Genomic DNA, 15,338 nt, shown 5'->3' with positions numbered 1-15,338 from the left:
TTATCAGCGACTGTCCCCTTACGGGATGGAAATAGATCAGTGCATTATTTATCCGTGGAAAACTTTAGACTTTAGAGATACAGTGCAGAAAAAGGCCCTTTGCCCAAAAGGTCCGCAATGACCAGCAATCGCCCTGAACACTAGCACTATCTTACACACTAGGGACAATTTACAATTTTTACTGAAGCCAATTGACATACAAACCTTTAGACTTTACACTTTAGAGAGATACAGCATGGAAGTTGGCTCTTTGGCCCACCAAGTCCGCCCTCACCAACGAACACCCCATATACTAGCACTATCCTATACACCCAGGACAATTCACAATTTTAACCAAAAAATAGCCAATAAACCTACAAACCTGTACGTCATTGGAACGTGGAAGGAAACCGGAGCGCCCGGAGAAAACCCACATGGTCACAGGAAGATGGTGCAAACTCTGTACAGACATGGCCAGGATCAAACCTGGGTCTCTGACGCTGTAAGGCAGCATCTCTATCACTGTGCCGCCCTATGCTGGAAGCATTATCCTTGAGAACCTATTCTTGTTCTCACTCTTCAGCCTGAATGTCAGCCTGGTCTTCAGAAAATCCTGGTAATTATTCTCCAGCAAGGCAGAGTGGTGGGAGCCTGTCTGTTGGAATGGTGGGGAGTTTCAGCAGCTTATTTATAGCCCATCTCTGGAGACAACCCCCACTGTGTTGCACTGCAAGAGAAAGCCATAGGCCAGGGCTGTACATTACACAGCGGGATATGTGCCCCGTCCATTGAGGCAGTGACAGTTTTCAAGAGAGAGTTAGATTTACTGCTCAGGGTTAAAGGAATCAAGGGATATGAGGAAAAAGCATGAACATGGTACTGATTTTGGATGATCAGCCATGATCGTATTGAATGGCGGTGCTGACCTGAAGGGCTGAATGGCCTACTCCTGCACCTATTGTCTATGTTTCTATGAACCACCTCTCTGACCTGCTCTGATGTGTAAATGTTCAATTATATCTATCACTCCAGAGAGAGAGAGAGAGAGGGGGGAGGGGGGGAGGGGGAGGGGGGGGGAGGGGGAGGGGGAGGGGGAGGGGGGGGGAGGGGGAGGGGGAGGGGGAGGGAGAGAGAGGGGGGGGAGGAGAGACGGAGGAGAGAGAGGGAGAGGAGAGGGGAGAAAATCCACTCTTAACTCAGTAATCACACAAGACAGGGGTTGAGTCTAGGCTGAGGTTTATTATTGTCACGTGTACTGAGGTACAGTGAAAAGCTTTGTTTTGCCTGCTATCCACACAGATCAGATAGCACCACACATTAATACAATCAGGTCAAGCACAATTACGATAGTTACGAACAAAACAGAAGATACAGAGTGCAGAATATAGTTCTCAGCATTGTAGCGCATCAGTTCCAGAGACCAATGTCCGCAATGGGATAGATTTGAATCGGACAGTACCCTAGCTTATGGAAGGACCGTTCAGAAGCCTGATTATGGAGGGGAAGTAGTGAGATAACATGGAACTAGTGAACGGGTGATCGATGGTCTGCATGGGCTCCGTGGGCCGAAGGGTCTGTTTCCACTCTGTATCTCTAAAACAAAAACTAAACCAAGCGCTTTGTTGTACCTCAGTGCATTAATAAACCTAAACCTCAACGTAACCCCTGCCTTGTGTCCGCATTGAGCTGTGGGTGGACTCTGTCTCTGTTGCTGCTGTGCATAGATATAATTAGAGGGGTTCTAAGAGTCTAGGACCAGAGGGCACAGTCTCAGAATAACATGTTGTACCCTTAGAAAAGAGATGAGGAGGAATTTATTTAGTCAGACTGTGGTGAATCTGTGCAATTCATTGCCAAAGGTGATAGTGGAGCCTAAGTCAATGGATATTTTGAAGGCAGAGATGGATAGATTCTTGATTAGTAGGAATGTCACGGGTTATGGGGAGAAGGCAGGAGAATGGGGTTGAGAGGGAAAGATAAATCAGCCATGATTGAATGGTGGAGTAGACTTGATGGGCCGAATGGCCTAATCCTGTTCCTAGAACTTATGGACATGAACTTATGAATTGGACAATTATGAAGATAAGTGCAGGCGTTGACTCCAAGACAAGTGAACATGACCCTGTTACAACTTGCCAGCCCTCAATTGTAGAGTCTTACTTGCCGTATTGATGAACCTATGTACATTCAAATCCATTTTAATCTGCTCAATTAGGCTTGATTTATTGGCATTCAATCTCACTCCATCTAAAATTCATTTTGTCTATGATTTGAAGTCATTGTTATTAAACCTGCCTTGTTCAGTTTGAGAAAGATGTTGATTGACTGATGGCGATCCAATCTGTTTGAGTCTATGTGTAGACAGGAGCCACAGATGCTGTTTTATACCGATGAAAGACACAAAGTACTGGAGTAACTCAGTGGGTCGGGCAGCATCTCTGGAGAAAAAGGATGGGTGACATTTCAGGTCGGGACCCTTCTTAGGATGGGTCTGAAGTCGGATTCCGACTCGAAAAGTCACCCATCCTTTTTCTCCAGAGATGCTGCCTGACCCGCTGATTTACTCCAGCATTTTGTGTCTTTCTCTGAGTGTCTCAGTCTGTGGAAGTCCACCGCATCGACCCTGGGAGTGTGAAATGGGACAGTGTAGAGCTTCTCTCTAAATCTAACTGAAATGTATATCTTGCTGCAGCTTAACAGACCCATTAATGCAATAACACAGAGATAAATATCGAATAATCAATACTATAATGAATTAATGACAGAAATATTAGGTAACCATCATAGTGTAAAACCAATGTCCATAGTGCAACCAAAGACGCAGTCCATAGGACATCATAGTTAAGTGTAATTTGGAGATACAAGCCCTTAGGTCCACCGAATCCACACCGACCATTGATCACCCATAGTTCTGCCACACACAAGAGGGATTATTGACAGAAAGTCAATTAACCTACAACCCTGCACGTCTGTGGGATGTGGGAAGAAACTGGAGCACCCGGAGGAAACGCACGCTGTCGTTGGGAGAACATGCAAACTCCATACAGACAGCATCTGAGGTCAGGATCGAACCTGGGTCTCTGCCGCTGTGAGGCAGTGACACCACTATTTTGCCACAGTGCCGCCCATAGGTGCTGAGGCAGTGGCTACTATTGCACAATAGCAGAGGTCAAAGCATTTGTGTTGATAAACTGTCAATGAGATCAATCCATAAACAAACCAGTAGCAAATCCTGAAAGGATTCATAGATAGAAACATAGAAAATAGGTGCAGGAGGAGGCCATTCGGTCCATTCGAGCCAGCACCGCTATTCATTGTGATCATGGCTGATCGTCCCCAATCAATAACCCGTGCCTGCCTTCTCCCCATATCCCTTGATTCCACTAGTCCCTAGAGCTCTATCTAACTCTCTCTTAAATCCATTCAGTGATTTGACTTCCACAGCCCTTTGTGGCAAGGAATTCCACAAATTCACAACTCTCTGGGTGAAAACGTTTTTTCTCACCTCAGTCTTAAATGGCCTTCCCTTTATTCTAAGACTGTGGCCCCTGGTTCTGGACTCGCCCAACATTGGGAACATGTTTCCTGCATCTAGCTTGTCCAGTCCTTTTATAATTGTATATGTTTCTATAAGATCCCCCTCATCCTTCTAAACTCCAGTGAGTACAAGCCTAGTCGTTTCAATCTTTCCTCATATGACAATCCTGCCATCCCAGGAATCAATCTCATGAACCTACGCTGTACTGCCTCAATCACAAGGATGTCCTTTCTCAAATTAGGAGACCAGAACTGTACACAATACTCCAGATGTGGTCTTACCAGAGCCCTTTGCAACTGCAGAAGAACCTCTCTACTCCTATACTGAAATCCTCTTGTTATGAATGCCAACATTCCATTGGCTTTCTTCACTGCCTGCTGTATCTGCACGCCAACTTTCAGTAACTGGTATACAAGGGCACCCAGGTCTCGCTGTACCTCAGCCTTACCTAACCTAACCCCATTGAGATAATAATCTGCCCTCTTGTTTTTTGCCACCAAAGTGGATAACCTCACATTTATCTATATTATACTGCATCTGCCACGCATCTGCCCACTCACTCAACCTATCCAGGTCACCCTGCAACCTCCAAACATCCTCTTCACAGGTCACACTGCCACCCAGCTTTGTGTCATCCGCAAACTTGCTAGTGTTGCTCCTAATTCCCTCTTCCAAATCATATTGAGACTTAGTTTCTCAGCACTAATGTAAATAATTAACTAACTGGGTGATAGTGGGGGCAGCCTGATCTTCCTGATACGGAGATTTATTCTAGAGATATCTTACAGAACGAGGATGGACAAATCTGGTAGTGGCCCCTCTCTGTTCCAGTTGGTGCTTCATATCACCCGCGCTCTCTGCACAATATTACTGATCGCGACTGATCCACATCCACCTGTATCCTTTAACAACCTTCTTCGCTGCCAAAAAACTCCACCAATTTTAATGTCATCCGTAATGTTACTAAACCAACCCATCTACATTTTCATCCATAGATAGACACAAAGTGCTGGAGTAACTCAGCGAGTCAGGCAGCAACTCTGGAGAGCATGGGTCGGTGATGTATCAGGTCCGGACCCTTCTCCAGACATTTTCATCCAAGTCATTTTCTATAAAGGATGTGCAGGAAGGAACTGCAAAATGCTGGAGTAACTCAGTGGGTCAGGCAGCATCTCTGGAGAAAAGGAATAAGTGACATTTCGGGTCCAGTTTGAAGAAGGGTTTTGACCCGAAACTTCACCTGTTCTTTTTTTCCATAGATGCCGCTTGACCCGCTGAATTACTCCAGCGTTTTGTCTATATTCAACATATATATATTTAGCCCATTGTTTTTCACATTTCTCAAAATCACGGTACAAAGATTTTTTTTTTTACGGTTTTACACTCTCCTGTTAATTAACTCTCTTAATCAGTTCTCTCTGCACTGTCTGCAGAAAACAGTCGCCAGGGAGCTGTTTCGTAAATTCCTTTACAGGACTTTGTCAAGGCTGGAATTGATATTTCATCCCTAATTGTGTTGGGGAAAGGGCAGCGAGCAGCCTTCAGTACTAGGTGTACGTGATACATTGTCAAACGAGAAACTATGGACAAACAGTAAACCTTTTAAGGCATCAAAGTTTTCTTAGTGCGATAAGGCCCAGTCACTCCCTTCCGCTCACCCTGTGAGGTACAAGGGAAGATCGAAGAGAAGTACTGGATGTAAAATGAGGAGAGGCATAGATAGGGTAGACAGTCAGAACCTTTTTCTCCAAGGTGGAAGTGTCAAAGACTGGAGGGCCTAAGGCCATAAGATCATGTGATAGGAGCAGAATTAGGCCATTCGGCCCATCAAGTCTACTCCACCATTCAATCACAGCTGATCTATCTCTTCCTGCTAACCCCATTCTCCTGCCTTCTTCCCATAACCCCTGGCATAATTTCCAGGTGAGAGGGGCAGAGTGTAAATGAGATGTTTGGGGCAGATTATATTTACACAGAGGGCGGTGGGTGGGTGCCTGGAACTTGCTATCAGGGGTGGTGGTGGAGGCAGACACAATAGTGGTGTTTAAGAGACTTGTGGATAGGCACATGGATATGCAGGGAATGGAGGAATATTGATCATTGTGTGGGGGCAGATTAGAGTTGCTTTTGGCATCATGTTCGGCCGAAGGGCCTGTTCCTGTGACGTGCTGTCCCACAGTGCTTTCCCATTCCCTTGAAACGATTTCACATAATTCTACTGGCCTATGCCATTTCATCCAGACCACAGATGCTGGAATCTTGAGCAAAATACCAAGTGTTGGAGTAATTCAGTGCTGGGTCAGGCAGCGTCTGCGGGTATCTGACCCGCCGAGTGACTCCAGCACTTTGTCTTTACCACTTAATCCATGCTGACGTTTCGTGGCCCATGAAAGCCTCCAGTCATCTCATCCATCGCATCCCAGTGACATAATCCCCTCTCCCTCTCCCTCTCTCTAACTTCCCGCGTTCCTATTATCTACAGTCTCGCCCGCTGCTGCAAGCGCCGGTTCTTCAATTCCAGTCACCACGGTACTTGAGAGAGACAGAGATAAATCGTGTTTAAATGTGGTCTCTTCCTGCGCTCTCTATTCATCTCACGAATACATGATCTGACTTTATCCCAGACCTCCTTATATTTATGACCCCCTCGGCTTGGATTTATACAGAGGATTAACATACTCGCGTTCGATGTCCCACAAAATGATCTTGTTGCAAGGAGGCGGCACGAGTTGCTGCCTGACAGCTCCAGGGACCCGGGTTCGATCCTGACCACGGGTGCTGTCTGTATGGGGGTTTGTACGTTCTCCCTGCGACCGCGTGGGGTTTCTCCCAGTTCTCCGGTTTCCTCCCACACTCCGAGGGTTTATAGGTGAATTGGCTTCTGTAAATGGTCCCTAGTGTGTAGGATAGCCAGGGGTGATCGCTGGTCGGCGCGGACTCGGTGGGCCGCGCTGTATCTCTAAACTAAACTAAATGGCCAGCGGTATATGGAAAAATCAATCAGCGAAGGTGAAGGTGCCTGGATAACAAATATGTCATCCAACCGTCTCTTAAATATAAACAGAGACACAATGAACTGCAGGCGCTGGGATCTTGGAGTAAACACAGAGTGCTGGAGTAACTCCAGCGGGTAATATCGCAACGTTTAAGAAGCATTTAGACAGGTACATTTGACAGGACAGATTTGGAGGGATATGGGCCAAATTCAGGCAGGTGGGTCTAGTGTAGATGGGGCATGCTGGTCGGTAGGAGAAGGTCGGGCCGAAGGGCCTGTTTCCATGCTGTATGACTCTACTATGAATCTAACTCAATAGGTCAGGCAGCATCTGTGGCGGGGAAACGTGCAGGCGACGTTTCGGACTTTCGGGGGGGGGGGACTTTAGGGGGGGGGGGGGGGGGGGGGGGGGGTGGGGGGGGGGTTGGGGGGGGGGGGGGGGGGGGGGGGGGGGGGGGGGGGCTGGCTGGTGGGGGGAGAGAAAGCTGCTCTATAATACATCGAACAGTACAGCACAGGAACATGTCCTTCGGCCCACAATGTCTGTGTGGACCATGATACCAAGATCAACTCCGCCTGCACATTTTCCACGTCCCTTCATTCCTTGCATATCAATGTGCCCATGCAAAAGTCTCTTGAATGCCCCTATCGCATCTGCCTCCACCACCACCCCATCCCCGACAGTGTGTTCCAGGCACCGTCTGTGTAAAAAAAAAACTTGCCCTGCACATCTCCTTTAATCTTTGCTCCTCTTGCTTTAAACCTAAACCCTCTAGTATTTGAAATGTTCATCCTGAGAGAAAGGTTATGTCTGCCGTCTCATAATATCATATCTATCTAGCCATCTATCTATCTATCTATCTATCTATCTATCTATCTATCTATCTATCTATCTATCTATCTATCTATCTATCTATCTATCTATCTATCTACTGCAGATGTTGGTTTACACCGAAGATAGATATCTATATGTCTACATCTCTCCCTCTCCCTCTCTCTCCACTCTCTCTCTCTCCCTCTCCCCCCCCCCCCTCTCTCTCTTTATCGATATATAGATATCTATCTATATACATATAGATATAGATATACACACATATATATAAATAAAGGCCACAGCACTGTATCGGATGCTACTGACCCTGACAGGGATCGTCCCGGACGTTTGATACTTGGTTCCCACAAGGAGCCGTTTGAAAGCAGAGCAAATTGCCGAAGAGAAAACCACTTACCTGTTTCGATGACCACTGGCTCGAATAGTCCGAACTGCTCGAGGACTTTGACAAACAGGGCGAGCACGACCAGGACAGCTATCATCTCAAGCCCCTCCAGATGCATGGCGAGGCGGGCTCATTCCCTACCCTCACTCACTCCCCGCTCACCTCCGCCGCTCTGTGCGACCTCTCCAACGCTGGGAGGAAATCTACAACTCTACACCCCGGGGAAGTGGCGGGGTGGGGAGGGGAGGAAGTCCCGGGACTCAAGCTGCAAGGATCCCGCCAAACTTTCTCCCTCTCTCTCTCTCTCTCTCTCTCTCTCTCTCTCCCCCTCTCCACCTCCCCCTCTCCCTCCCCTCCCCACCCTCACTGATCTGTGTGGATTCAGGAGGGAGAGGAGAGAGGGATCGGGGGGAGGAGAGTGAGGGGGGGGGGGGGGGTAGGAGAGAGGGAACGGGGGGGGGGGGTGTAGAGAGGAAGGGAGGGGTGTACGAGAGGCGAGGTGTTTTGTAAGGGGTCGCCCTTGATGGAGGTGGGAGGTAGGATGCAGCCTGGCCCGGGACTCCCGCAGCCCCGCTGATCTGTGAGGCTGAGCGTTCCCCTCCCAGCTCAACGGTACCTCCTCCATCGATTTGCTTGACGCAGTTGCCGAGGCAACGTCCGCTGGCTACTCACACTCCCCTCCCTTCCCCGGCCTGTGTACAACTGCCTGGTACCTCTCTCTGTAACCTCTCCGGCGGCACCACAGCAACCAAGGTCTCCCACCCCCTCCCCACCGCCTGAAACAACTCCTGCAAGCCCACAACACTCTCCCAAATGAACAGACAGGTTAAAGAATGAAACACGAAACAAAGTCCCATACAGCAAAGTCTGCAACATCCTGTCCCCACCACCTCTCTGAATGTGGGAGGAGGGACTGTGGACTTGTGGCGAAAAGGTGACTTGGAGGCACAAGGAACTCCATATGCTGGAGTCTTGAACAAAACACAAAGTGCTGGAGGAACTCAACAGGTCAGGCAGCATTTGTGGAGGGAAATAGGCTGTGCGTGTTTCGAGTCAGAGAGCGTGGAAACAGGCCCTTCGGCCAAACTTGCCCACGCCGACCAAAGTGCCCCATTTACGCTAGTCCCACCTGCCCGTGCTTGGCCCATATTCCTCTAAACCTATCCTATCCATGTACCAAAATGTCTCTTAAAAGTGATGATAGTACCTGCCTCAACTACATTCTCCTGCAGCTCGTTCCATGTACCATGTTAATAAGTTATTGGAGCAGAATTGGGCCATTCAGCCCATCAAGTCTACTCCGCCATTCAATCATGGCTGATATAACTTTCTCCACCCCATTCTTCTGCCTTCTCTCCATAACCCCTGACACCCGTACTAATTAAGAATCTATCAATCACAAGAAATCTATCAATCTATCAATCTACAAAGAGAAAGACTATCCATGATTACAGTGTACAGATACAGGATAAAGGGAATAACGTTTAGTGCAAGACAAAGTCTAACAAAGTCCGCTTAAAGCTAATTCCAAGGTTTGCAATTAGGTAGATGGTAGGTCAGGAATGCTCTTTTGAAACATAGAAAATAGGTGCAGGAGTAGGCCATTCGTCCCTTCGAGCCTGCACCGTCATTCAATATGATCATGATTGATCATCCAACTCTTTAGTGGGTGAGAGGATGGTTCAGTTGCCTGATAACAACAGTTAATCTCGAATGCAACAACTGGGAGAAAACTGTCCCTGAATCTGGAGGTATTCAAACATCAGGATCTCTTGCCTGATGAGAGAGGGAAGACGTGGGGTCCGGGGTGAAACATACATCCAGCACCTGTTGAAATGGTTGCCCTTGAGGTTCTTTGAGTCATAGAGTGTTAGTTTGTGGAATCAGGCTCTTCGGCCCAACTTGCCCACACCGGCCAACATGTCCCAGCTACACTAGTCCCACCTGCCAGCATTTGGTCCATATCCCTCCAACCCTGTCCTATCCATGTACGTGTTTAACTGCTTCTTAAATATTGAGATAGTCCCTGCCTCAACTACCTCCCCTGGCAGCTTATTCCATACATCCACCACCTTTTGTGTGAAAAAGTTACTAAAGGTTCCTATTAAATCTTTTTTAATTCCTTGATTCACCCCTACTCATGGGCAAGAAACTCTACCCGATCTATTCCTCTCATGATCTTATACTCCTCTATAAGATTACCCCTCATCCTCCTGCGCTCCAAGGAATAGAGTCCTAGCCTACTCAATCTCTGCCTGTAGCTCGGACCCTCTTGTCCTGGTAACATCCTCGTAAATCTTCTCTGTACCCTTGTGTAGGAAGGAACTGCAGATGTTGGTTTAAACCGAAGATAGGCACAAAAAGTTGGAGTAACTCAGGGGGACAGGCAGCATCTATGGAGAGAAGGAATGGATGATGTTTCAGGTCGAGACCCTTCTTCAGACTTCAGACATCAGACTAAGAGCATTCAGTTCTGGGCACCATGTTATAAGAAAGATGTTGTCAAGCTGGAAAGGGTACAGAGAATAGACACAAAAAGTTGGAGTAACTCAGCGGGACAGGCAGCATCTCTGGAGAGCAATGGATGATGTTTTGGTTCGAGACCCAAAACATCATCCATTCCTTCTCTCCAGAGATGCTGCCTGTCCCGCTGAGTTACTCCAGCTTTTTGTGTCTATCTTTGGTTTAAACAAGCATCTGCAGTTCCTTCTTACACAATGTTAGTAAATATTTTCCCCTTCACCTTAAACCTGTGCCCTCTGGTTCTCAATTCCCCCTACTCTAGGTAAAAGATTCTATACATCTACCTGATCTATTCCTCTAACACGAATGACATTTTAGTTTTCATTGCCTCATTTCAATAGATATAAAAATGTCCCCAAAGATGCAGGAAACCCAGTAAAGCAAGGCAATAGAAAGAGCAAATGATTACAATTGCTGAGGCATCCTGATGCTGATGAGCCAAACTCCTGATGTTAATTAATTTCTCATGGCAAATTGTCACTAATTGGTACCAATTTGTCCATCAGCTCAAGAGAAGTGATCAGCTTCTTGTTGTTTAATTCAATGTAGTTTAGTTTACAGTTATAGCGTGGAAGCAGGCCCTTCGGCCCATCGAGTCCATGCCAACCAGCGATTACGCATAGACTAGTTCTATCCGACACAACAGGGGCAATTTACAGAAGCCAATTAACCTACAAAACTGCACGTCTTTGGGATGTGGGAGGAAACCCAGAGAAAACCCACGCGGTCACAGAGGGAAATGTGCAAACTCCGTACAGACAGCGCCCGTAGTCGGCATCGAACCCAGGTCTCTGGTGATGTATGGCAGCAACTCTACCGCTGCACCTCTGGGAAATGGGAATGTGACATTGGAACAGTACTGGGCAATATGGACAGACTTTTATCTAACCTGGTTTATTTCTTATTCTTGTTACCCCTGCCCTGGGAGTGTGCAATGGGACAGTGTAGCGGGAGCTTCACTCTGTATCTAATCTGCAATGTGCTTTCAGCCTTCCATTCTCCTTTGGGTGTGTAATGGAGCTGGTTCCTTGCTGGTGTGTGGAGCCTGCAAACTGTTTCTCTCCAAAAGCTCTCTATCGTCTGGTCCGTGCCAGGAGCCAAAGAGCTGGTCAGATTGTCAGGGGATGAGAGTCAGCATGGAATCGATTGGAAACATTAACTCAGACTGCAGTCACTGGCCCAGCCAACTGCACGTCCATCATGTCTGTGGATACATCACCCATCAGTCTCTCACTTTTCATACTTTCTGCTCGGTAGTTTTAGATTTAGTTACGACGTGGAAACAGGCCCTTTGGCCCACCGAGTCCACGCCACCCCATACACTGGTTCTATCCTACACACTAGGGACAATTTAACAGCAGCTAATTAACCTACAAGTGTGTAGAAACAAGGAACAGTCGCCATTTAGATCTATACCAAAGATAGACACACAAAGTGCTAAAGTAACTCAGTGGGTCAGGCAGCATCTCTGGAGAACAAGGATGGGTGACGATTCAAGTCAGGACGAAGAAGGGTCCCGACCTGAAACGTCACCCGTCCTTTTTCTCCGCAGATGCTGCCCGACCCACTGGGTTACTCCAGCACTTTGTGTCTATCAAACTTGATTGACTTTGAAATGTGGGTGGAAACTGGAGCAATGGGAAAAAACTCACATACAAACTTTTTACAGACAGCACCCGTAGTCAGTATCGAACCCATGTTTCTGGCGTTGTAGATCATCGACTCTACCGCTGCACCACCGTACCTCCCTGTAGATACTTTCTACTTGAATCTCACACAGTTCATATTTTTTTACCAGCTGTTTTAGTTTTTGAGATACATCATAGAAACAGGCCCTTCAGCCCATCGCATCCATACTGACCAGCGATTTCCCCATACACTTTTTCTACCCTACACGCTAGTAGGGACAATTTCCTGGTACCGCAAACCCGCAATGTGGGAGGAAACCGGAGCACCCACATGGTCACAGGGAGAGCATACAAACTCCACACAGACAGCACCCGAGGTCTCTGGTGCTATTAGGTAGCAGCTCTAACAGCAGCGCCACAGCACTTCAAAGTATCCTATCTTTTATTGTGTGTCCCCTCGCCTTGTGTGTGAGATTACACCCCAATACAGTTACTGAATAGTACAGCATGGAAACAGGCCTCCCACAGATGCTGCCTGACCCGCTGAGTTCCTCCAGCACCTTGCGTTTTACTCCTTTTAAATTGATTGCTACAAAGATGGTGTCAGCTCATCAGTTGTTGACTGAGTACAATGGCTGTTCACGAGATACACAGCCAGTTTACTGGCAGGTCACTGGATACATGATATTGATTGGATACACTGGCCTTCACTGGATACACTGACTTCTGACTGGATACACTGGCTGTTCATTGGATAAACTGGATGTTGACAGAACACCATAGCTGCTCACTGGATACACTGCTGTTCACTAGGTACACTGGCTGTTCACTGGATACACTGCTGTTCACTGGATACACTGGCTGTTCACTGGATACACTGCTGTTCACTGGATACATTGGCTGTGCACTGGATGCACTGGCTGTTCATTGGATACAATGGCTGTTCACTGGATACACTGGCTGTTCACTGGATACATGTCTGGATCACAACCAGAAAGGGCTGCACTCAAGCCAGCTGTGTTTGCCCTTCATTTTGACCTCGTTATCACACCTCAGTGTCCCATTCAAGGAGATCGGTGGGAAACGTACTGAATTTCCATCCACAAACCCTCTCAGCTGATGGTGCCCTGCAACACAAAGCCGCCAACACAGAACAAGTGAACAGGGTGCTGGTAATCAACGGGGAACTAGCAGCTCCAGAGTCATTTACTTGCTATGATGTATAAATCAGTCTCATTGATCTTCACACATGTGTGATTGCCCCCATTAGATCTATAGTCCATTTATGGTCATTGTCAAGGTCAGGATACTTGTGGTAGAGATTGTGGCAAAAAATCCTGTTTGCATCCTTTGGCCATGAGACCTCTCTGTACTAGCCAGGGAGTCTTGCACAAATCTATTCGCCCTGATGCAATAAAGTCTGCCTTAGGAAGGTGTAGAAACTGATTGAAACCCTCTCTGCACTGTCCTGCTACACACACTCTCTCAGGATAGGGGCCGCACAGTGGCGCAGAGGTAGAGCTGCTGCCTTACAGTGCCAGAGACTCGAGTTTGATCCTGACCACGGGTGCTGTCTGTGTGTGGAGTTTGTACGTTCTCCTTATGACTGGGTGCGTTTCCTCCGTTTTCCACCCACACTCCAAAGACGTACAGATTTATAAGTTATCAGTAAAAAAATTGTAAATTGTTGTATCTACGATAGTGTAAGTGTACAGGGTGGTCGGCGTGGACTCGGTGGGCTGAAAGACCTGTTTCTGTGCTGTATCTCTAAAGTCTAAAGATAGAAGCAGCATGGTTTAGATACAGAGTGAAGCTCCCTCTGCATTGCCCAGTGGGGTTATATCCGCTCTCTGCCAAGAACTGGGCCGTACAGTGGCGCAGCGGGTAGAGCTGCTGCCTCACAGCACCAGAGACCCAGGTTCGATCCTCACCTTGGGTGCTGTCTGTGTGTGTGGTGTTTGTACGTTCTCCCTGTGACCGCGTGGGTTTCCTCCGGGTGCTCTGGTTTCCTCTCACATTCCAAAGATGTGCAGGTTTGTAGATAATTGGGATCTGTAAATTATCCCTAGTGCCCAGGATAGAAACAGCGTATTGGTGATTGTTGGTTGGTGGACGGAAGGGCTTGTTTCTGCACTGTATCTCTAAACTAAACTAAACTAAAATGAAACAAAAATGGAACTAAACAACACCTATTTACACATGCGTATGCGAAAGTGGGATAACATAGAACTAGTGTGAACGGGTGATCGATGGTCGGCGCGGAATCGCTGGGCTGAGGCCTATCCCTAAACTAAACCAAGACTGAGAGATCTTAGAATGCTCTCCTTGTAACCACCAGTGGTACAGAGACTGGGCTGGCAGATTCGGCAAAGGATGTGTCCGGAACACAAGGTGTGACACAGTCGACCCTTGCAATCACGGAAGCCCCATCATTGAAATTCCTGGCACGTGCAGGAACTCATCCATGAAATGATGTTGCCGGGTGGCAGTAATCCTTCAACACACAATGCCTAGATTGATAAAATGCTAGCAGCAACATCTGAGACGGGGAATTCGAGACTTGGTTTCAGCCTGAAAACATTTCTGCAGCTGCAGACTCAATGTCTCCTTGCAAGGAGTTTGGATTATCCTGGTAAAGTGCGGTGGAATCCCAGTGGAGCCACTGATGATAGTCACTCCAGTGGACATGTTTCCAGCTCAGAGGTAAACATTAGCAATTGGAGGAACAGCACCTCTTGTATCACCTGGGCTATTGATTTCTGTAATTTGAAGTAACCCTTGTATCTCCTCTCTCTCCGTCCCTTCCACACCCTAGTCATGCTACTAGTTTCACTGTCATCTTGTTGAATTTCACTCTTTGCATCACTCATCTAGTTCACAACAGCCAACAATGGACCATTGTGGGCTCTACTATCCCTTGTCATCATTGCTGCCGTTAATATATCCGTTTACATACATTTCATTCATTTATCCATTTACCACTTTATATCTCTTGTTTCCCTCTCCCCTGACACAGTCCGAAGAAGGGTTTCAACTCAAAACGTCACCTATTCCTTTTCCACAGAGATGCTGACTGACCTACTGAGTTACTCCAGCATTTTGTGTCTAAGCTCAGCAGATATGTCAGGAATATGCGGCACTGATAACTAACTGCAACAATCCTGGCCCCACAAGCCACAAAGTGTCTGAGTAACTCAGCGGGTTGGGCAGCATCTCTGGAGGAAAAGGATGGGTGATGTTTCAGGTCGGGACCTTTACTTTACTTTACTTTAGGCATAGAGTGCGGAAACATGCCCTTAGGCCCACTGTGTTTGCGTCGACTTGCATTTTCCCCATACACTAGCACTATCCTACACACTGGGAACAATTTTACAATTTTACTGAAGCAAATTAACCTATAAACCTGCACGTCTTTGGAGTGTGGGAGGGAACCGGAGCACCAGGAGAAAACTAACACT

At 47.3% G+C, this 15,338-nt stretch overlaps 1 protein-coding gene across 3 annotated transcripts in view; it reads right to left on the bottom strand.

The window, feature by feature from the left end:
* The window catches only part of LOC129704139 (Kv channel-interacting protein 2-like), a 193,617-nt gene that overhangs the window by 55,152 nt on the left and 123,127 nt on the right, over positions 1 to 15,338 (bottom strand). Inside the window, exon 1 of one of the 3 annotated variants that reach the window (XM_055647049.1) lies at positions 7,742 to 8,005. The exons of the other annotated variants lie outside the window; for them this stretch is intronic. Within the exon in view, the coding sequence (XP_055503024.1) occupies positions 7,742 to 7,847 (106 nt within the window). The 5' untranslated portion in view covers positions 7,848 to 8,005. Of the gene's footprint in view, positions 1 to 7,741; positions 8,006 to 15,338 lie in introns of those variants that run through there. 3 annotated transcript variants of the gene reach the window in all.

Source organism: Leucoraja erinacea, chromosome 15 (genome assembly GCF_028641065.1).
Source record: "Leucoraja erinacea ecotype New England chromosome 15, Leri_hhj_1, whole genome shotgun sequence".
Taxonomy (NCBI): Eukaryota; Metazoa; Chordata; class Chondrichthyes; order Rajiformes; family Rajidae; genus Leucoraja; species Leucoraja erinaceus.
This window is presented reverse-complemented; position numbering and strand designations above follow the sequence as displayed.